This window comes from Panulirus ornatus, chromosome 66 (genome assembly GCF_036320965.1).
Source record: "Panulirus ornatus isolate Po-2019 chromosome 66, ASM3632096v1, whole genome shotgun sequence".
Taxonomy (NCBI): Eukaryota; Metazoa; Arthropoda; class Malacostraca; order Decapoda; family Palinuridae; genus Panulirus; species Panulirus ornatus.
In genome coordinates this window covers 3,474,886-3,482,221 of record NC_092289.1, presented here as the reverse complement: position 1 = coordinate 3,482,221, position 7,336 = coordinate 3,474,886, and the positions used below count along the sequence as shown (strand labels likewise).

Sequence of the window (7,336 nt, the reverse complement as noted above, 5' to 3'; positions counted from 1 at the left end):
TAATTACACACTGGGCAGTGAGTGGTAGGATGAAGGAAAGTTGGCAGTACTTACAAGGAAGGAATGCAAATTATTGGAAGGGGTATATGAGAAAGCAGCAGGAGGTCAAGAGGAAGATGCAGTGGTGGGAGAACATATGGTCAGTTGAGTGGCAATGTAGGGATGGGTGACGTCCAAAGCACAGATGGGAAAGTTTGACTCATGTTTGTCTAGAGAGTGTAGTTTCACCCGGGTGTACGTCTGGAGGGGTGGTATTTAGGATTTGTGTTTTGTCAGTGTGATGTTTGTTTGGGGTGGGGAGTGAAGGGGATATGTGAGTAATGGCTGCTGTCGTGTGAACCAGGGGTAACCCATTTATTTCTACTTACAGGTTGGTGGTTAATTATATATAACTACAGGACGCCATTCAAAATAATCATGGGGTACTTAGGGCTGTGCTGCACTCATTAGCAGGATGAGATGGTCTCCTTTTAAGTGAGAAGTTTTCTGTCAAGATTGTACTCTGTTTCATCAGCTAATGATGATACAGCCTTACCAAAGTTGACGCTTCACTTGAGGAGTCTGGTTGACAAGTTGTAAAGATTGAGTTCAGTTGCTTAAAGGCAATTCACCTCATGGATCTTGGGTGTGGGTGTTTAGCTGTGCGAGACAGTGGGAAGAGTGTATGGGAAAGCAGGGGAAAGCAAAAGGTATTTAGGTGTTGATTGCGTAGTGCTTGGTGCTGAGTACTTTTATGTCATGGACTGCATTTCGAGAGGGCTGTAACTGTTTGTTATCTTATTTGTGCTTGGGTGTTGGAACTGATTATGGATGGGGTGGCAAGGGAGGTGAATGCAAGGGTTTAGAAGAGAGGGGAAGGTCTGCAGTCTGTTTAGGTGGGGAGGCCTGTTACTGTTTGACGACACAGTGCTGTTGGCAAGTTTGAGTGAGAAACTGCAGAAGCTAGTTTCTGAGCTTGGGAGAGTTTGCTACAGAAGAAAGTTCTGAGTATATATACATAAAAGCAAATTTATTAGGTTCAGCAGTGCTGACACTCAGGTTATTTGGAAAGTGAATTTGAATAGAGATCCTGAAATAAGTGGACTATTTGAGATACCTGGCAGTATACAGGGCAACAAATGGAATCATAGGAGCTGGCCTGAGCCATAGGGTGGGTGAGGGGGCAATGTTCCTAGGCACATTGAGGAATGTGTCGAAAGAGAGGTTACTGCCTGTGAGGGCAACTATGGATGTGTTTGATATAATGGTCCCACTGACGTTCTACAGATGCAAGGCATCAGCTTTAGATGACAAGGTACACACGAGGATGACTGTGTTGGAAATGAAATGTTTGAGGACAATATGTGGTACATATTGGAGAGATTATCAAGCAGGACATGATAAGGTAAGAGGTATGAGAGACCTGAAGAAGGTTGTGCTAAAATGGTTTGGAAATATGGAGAGGATGACTAAAAGGATATACATATCAGATATATGGAGGGTACAAGGAAAAATGGAAACCAAGGAGGAGGTGGAAAGAAGTGAAAAATGCTTAAGAGTGTTTAAAGCCTGAACAAGCAGGAAGGTGTGAAGTGCAAGGGATAGAGCAAACTGGAGCAATGTCTTATATAGAGGGGGTACATACTGTCAATGGGCTGAACCAGGCATATGGAGCTGACAGGGGAAACCATAAAAGGTCTGTGGGGCCTGGATGTGGATAAGAGGCAATGGTTTTGAGCAATCATAAATGAGAGCTGGATAGCTGATGAATTGGGTTGCTCATTACCTGTTCCTGATGCTACCTTGCTAATGCAGGAAATGGCAAACAAGTGAAAAAAAAGCACATGCTGGGTCTAGCTAGTCCTCTACTACTTTACCTTGGGTTATACAAATGTCAAACATCATGGTGAACCAGTCACCAGCAGTTTTGCCTCATTATCAAGAAACTCAACTGGAATCTCATCCACTCTTGACACTTTCCAACGCCAGCTTATGCAAAGTTTTCATGACCTGTTTTTTTTCCATTACCTTTTTGCTTTGTATGCCACCTCATCCCTAACACACCACATGCACTATACTGCCATCTAACATTCAGCAGTCCTTCATAAAACTGTGCTTGCTTCATGTTTCTTATATCTTTGCCATTTACCACTCCCCCACTTGTTTTCCACACTGTTGCCTCCAACTTTTCTTTTGTTCTAACACTATTCATCTCTTTTCAAAACATATTCTCTCTTCACTTCATTGATACTCTCATTTGTCTTCTTTTTCAGCTTGCACTCCACCCAATCACTTGCTTTCTTCCTGGCAAGTACTATTGGTCCAACTCCCTTAATTCCCTCAACAGCAATTTAACTATGACCTATAGCCAAAAGAAATAATTGCTAATAGGAAAGATAAATGAGTGCTTACTTTAAGGGCACAGAGTAAAAACTGCTGGCTCAGGCTTTAATCCTACCACTCCTATACACATACCTTATACACAAGACCCAAGACCTACACACATATGAAATACGTGCAAATGTTTCCTGCCCATTTCATATATTTTAGAGCAGTCTTAAGCCATTTAATGATCATATGTCATCAGCAGTAAAAATTCAGTCTTGGAAATCTCTAACTCAGTTATTCATGGGTGAAAGAGTGAAAGGACATGTATCACAACAAGCATCTGGCAGTCACAAATAGAAATGCACTGTAACATGGGAAGGAATAGGATCAAATTGTGATGAAACGTGGTGATAAACAAGGATATAAAGATGATGATGATAATATAAATTTTGGCCTAATTATGAGAAATACATTGCAGAAACAGGCTCACAATGTATGGTACTGCTAAGGAAACTTAAAGGGATTACAGTTGTTAAGGAAGATTTCTTTCTTTTCATTTTTAACATTATTCTGAATCAATTAATGAGGTATTTTGTTTTTGAAAACCTTAGGCTGGGGGAATGCAAAAGTAGACCAAGCTTAGGCATAGAATGGGTCAAAAACTAAAAAAATTTTGCATTCATACAAGCAGTCAAGAATAACAATTGCTGCCACAGATTTGTTTTATCAGTCCCTCAGTGGTTCTATGAAGCAAAAACTGTACTGTTCTTTTTAGACTATCAATGTCTGCACCCAGCATCATAAAATTACAACTTTGAGAAAAGAACACACAAACCTTTTTATCCTTCTGGACAGGACCAAAACTTGCATTATTTCAAAAATCTCATTTGCTGTGAATCAATGGAGTTGCAAAATCCATCTCAGGTTATCAGCTACCTTACTGTTCTTCCTAGATTGACCAGACCCAGTTTTCAGGTTGAGATGACATAAGAGAAAAACAGTGTCTAAATGGTGGTTAACTTGGTCCTGCTAAAGACATCTTGAAATCTCACTTGTAAACACACTGTCTTGTTTCCGAGCAAGAATATAGAGAGGCCTTTTCTTCAAGGGACAACTTCTTAGGACCCATGGTTAGTTACTGGTAAAAAAAAAAAAATCACCTGGATCAGAAACAGTTATCACTAATGGACATACTAGAACAGTGAGCAAAAGTTGCATATCTCCACTTCCAATACCATGGTGTAACTGAGGTGACAAATTATGTTGTCTAAGAATGTATTATGGTGCAAGTACTGGGATTTGGTATCTAAATAAAACCTGATGCATGAAAGCCTTCTTTAACAATATTGTTGCATTTAAAGGTAAACATCAACTTCTTTTTTCAGGTTTGAACTAATAATTCATAAATATTTAAAACAAATAATTTGAGCTGTTTTTGGGCTCATAATTATTTTTGGCATGTGTTCATAAATGATTATGTGCAACAAAAAGTCATAAAAACAACACGAGATTTGAGATGATTGAAATGCAGATCACTGCTACTGAATACATGCTTATAATGATCAAGTTTTGACACTGGACTTACAATTTCCACATTAACTTTTTCATAAATGACTGCTCTTTATCAACATACACATCAATCAGTAAATAATATCACATCATTATGGAGTGAGTTTTTTAAAGATGTATGCTACTGCTAGTATGTAAATGCTTCCAATAACTAAATTTGTGATGCTGTTTTTGGCCTTGTTTTGCATTAAGAATATTCTATCTAGGGAATGTATGAATCTAGCAATTATGAATACTTACACGTGTATATATGGAGAAAGAATACTTCTCATGCATCCCCTGCATATCATAAAAGGTGACGAAAAGGGGAGGGAGCAGGGGGCTGGAAATCCTCCCCTCCCATTTTAACTTTTCCAAAAGAAGAAGCAGAGAAGGGGGCCAAGTGAGGATTTTCCGTCTTACGCTCAGTCCTCTGTTCTTAATGCTACCTCACTAATGCAGGAAATGGCTAGAGACCGAGTGTGAATTACATGGCCTTTTTTGTCTGTTTTCCTGGCACAACCTCACTGAAGCAGGGGTAAAGATGCTGTTTCCCATGGGGCTCGGTAGCACCAGGAATGGATGAAGGCAAGGAAGTGTATGTACATGTGTACATATGTATATGTCAGCGTATGTATATGCATTTACATATATATATATATATGTGTATATGAGTGGATGGGCTATTCTTTCTTCGTCTGTTTCCTGGTACTACCTCGCTGATGCGGGGAAACTGCGATTAAGTATGTATATACATGTGTATGTGGGTGGGTTGGGCCATTCTTTCGTCTGTTTCCTTGCACTACTTCGCTAATGCGGGAGACAGCGACAAAATAAATTAAATAAAATAAATATACATATACATATATATATAGCAATACTGAGAAGGCCTTAATTAGGGCTTTACTTACACCTGCTGAATAAAGAAAGGCTGAAATGTCAGGAGGGAGCAGGCCCTCACAACTTGACACGTGATTTAGTTAGATAATATGTGGGAAAGGTTGGCCAGTATTTTGGATAACACATTTGAGTCATCTATGCATGATGTCTTCCTCCATCACCAACCCTGGAGAGAGAGCTAAAAATGTGCTAATGCTATTAGATGATGGTTGTACAGAGCGGTGATTACGATGGTGTGAGCTGTGGCAGTGATGTGAGTGGTGGAGCTGGATGGGTAATTGCTAGTTTTCACAAGCCTGATCATTTTGTCAACAAACTCTGAATGGAGAACTTATTCCATGGGAAATGTTTCATCACTTTGATTTGGTAGTTTAGCTTTCATACAATGTAATCAATAAAGTGTTTCCACAAACGATGTTTAATGGAGAAAACCTTTACCCTTGATGGCAACCATGGGGGCCTTAAAATCCAGAGAACCTTTGATCTTTTTTCTTCCCAGTCCTAGAAGTTGAGCATTACTCCTATGCACCTCACAACAGTACAGCATCATCCTTCAACATGCCTGGTCAGTACTCACTTCATGATATTCACATAAAGATTAAATGTTTTTAAGCTACATTGGTTTCTTTCTAAAAAAATTTCACATGCATATTTAACTTTCTTATATATAACCCATCTTTAGCACCAATTAGTCTAAAAGATGAAGTTTCACTGTACCTGTATATATCATGGTAAAGAACTACTTAAAAGGCTTAGAAATTTTCATTTCTGTCTTGAATATTTATTAACAAGGTATATAATACACAGGACTGTCACATGTTAATATGTGACTTTCCTGATAATCAAAATAAAATAAACCTTTAGAATACATACAATATTCTTATAACTGTCCAAATACTTATAATTCATTATAAGGCATTTGAGGGCTTTTGATCAAGGCAGTGTTTGACAATCTGGTGTTATAGTAAATTTACAAATTACTTACAGTTTTAACATTTTCATGTCATATGTTTGGTATCCAGAACTGCCATGTACAATTTCCTGACAAAATTGCAACACATCACAGACTGTTTCAGTGTCTGTTTGACTATGCTATTTCAACTACACAATATGTACACATGCATAAACACATGGCAAAGGGCCACATTTTTACAGGACACTTGCTGTTTTATGAAAACCTAAATAAGACTGATTTCACATTTATAAATATTGACAAAACAAATGCATTGAGCACGAGTCCTACTCCGGTATATAAGGTCACTTTGGTCATAATCCTGTAGGTAACGAAAAAGGACCAATTTTAATCGACAATTTAATGATAAAACAAATGTAACTGTCATAGACATCTAAAATCGGTACCTAATTTAAAAGTTTTCAAACAGAAAACTTCCATTAGGCAAATGGCAGAATCAGATAAAGATGAGGAGATCACAATAAAACAGCCATCATATCTTTTTATCTGAACAACTTTCAGAATTATTAGAGATGAAGCTATGGAAACAATATGGTCCCATATGAACACTGGAGGCACTGAGCAGGGTAAAACACAGTCCAGAAATATCTTGATTTCTCTTTTTTTTTGACATTCAACAGCATTTGCATTTAAATATTACAACATACATAAGACATTTTTGTGACTATCACTGCTGGATCACATATCAGTTTCTAATGAGTAATGTACACTTTGGATCCAATTCCCTTAATTATGTAGATTTCATGGTGGGTACATTACTCTGAGGTTTCTGTTACAATAAGGGTCATTCTCACCTCCCATTACCCTGGGAGAAGACTGGCTTAGTGGACCATTTGGAGTAAGTGGTGGAGGGTACTGTGTTGCTGGGGAAGAGTGGAGTGGCTGGGGTCCTCGAATTGCACCATTGTGAGGGAAGGCTGGAGGGTACCCAGTGGAAGAGGTGGTTAATGCATTGTAACCTCCATGGGAATAATATGGAGGACCTGGTGGACCTGATAGTCCTGGAGGGGGAGGGTATGATGGACCCATGGAGCCTGGTGAAGGAGGTGGGAGAGTAGCTGTAGATCTTACATTGGTACCTGGCAGGGGTGGGCCAACAGGTGATCCTAGACTGTTTGGATTCATCGTATCTGTAAAACAGTAAGGCAATTTATGTCAATAAACAGGCAAAACAAGAATAAATTGATTTATTTCTTTAAATTACCCTCAGGACCTCTTTCTAAGAAACAATATTACTATTACCTAAGATCTTCCACAGGCTCCTACAGCTTAAGGCTGCACTACTTCCAGTAGCAAGGAAATGTGGACTCCTTTGGAGTGAGAAATTCTTTTATGAGACAAATTCCTATGATAAACACTTGCCGAGGATAACTTCATTCATGGTGTAGCCTTATAACAGTGGAGTCTGGTAACACTAAAATATAAAAATTCATATTCATATATACATTTATAACAATGTGAAAGGTTATTCCCAGTCTCCACCTATAAATAAATGATAACACTGAGCATTATTGAACCTTCCCACTCCCAAGGAGCCCACCTTACAATGTTTCCATTTGTAGCAAATCCCCTTAATATATGCTTCAGGAACCCAATACATAGGTTCCT

At 38.7% G+C, this 7,336-nt stretch overlaps 1 protein-coding gene across 7 annotated transcripts in view; it reads right to left on the bottom strand.

Annotated features, from left to right (window-relative positions):
• Positions 1 to 5,514: 5,514 nt before the first annotated feature.
• LOC139746783 (uncharacterized) overlaps positions 5,515 to 7,336 on the bottom strand; it is a 136,672-nt gene continuing 134,850 nt past the window's right edge. For all 7 annotated transcript variants that reach the window (XM_071658336.1, XM_071658334.1, XM_071658335.1 and 4 more), the window contains one exon: positions 5,515 to 6,858. In XM_071658336.1, coding sequence (XP_071514437.1) covers positions 6,470 to 6,858 — 389 coding nt within the window. In that variant the 3' untranslated portion in view covers positions 5,515 to 6,469. The remainder of the gene's footprint in view (positions 6,859 to 7,336) is intronic.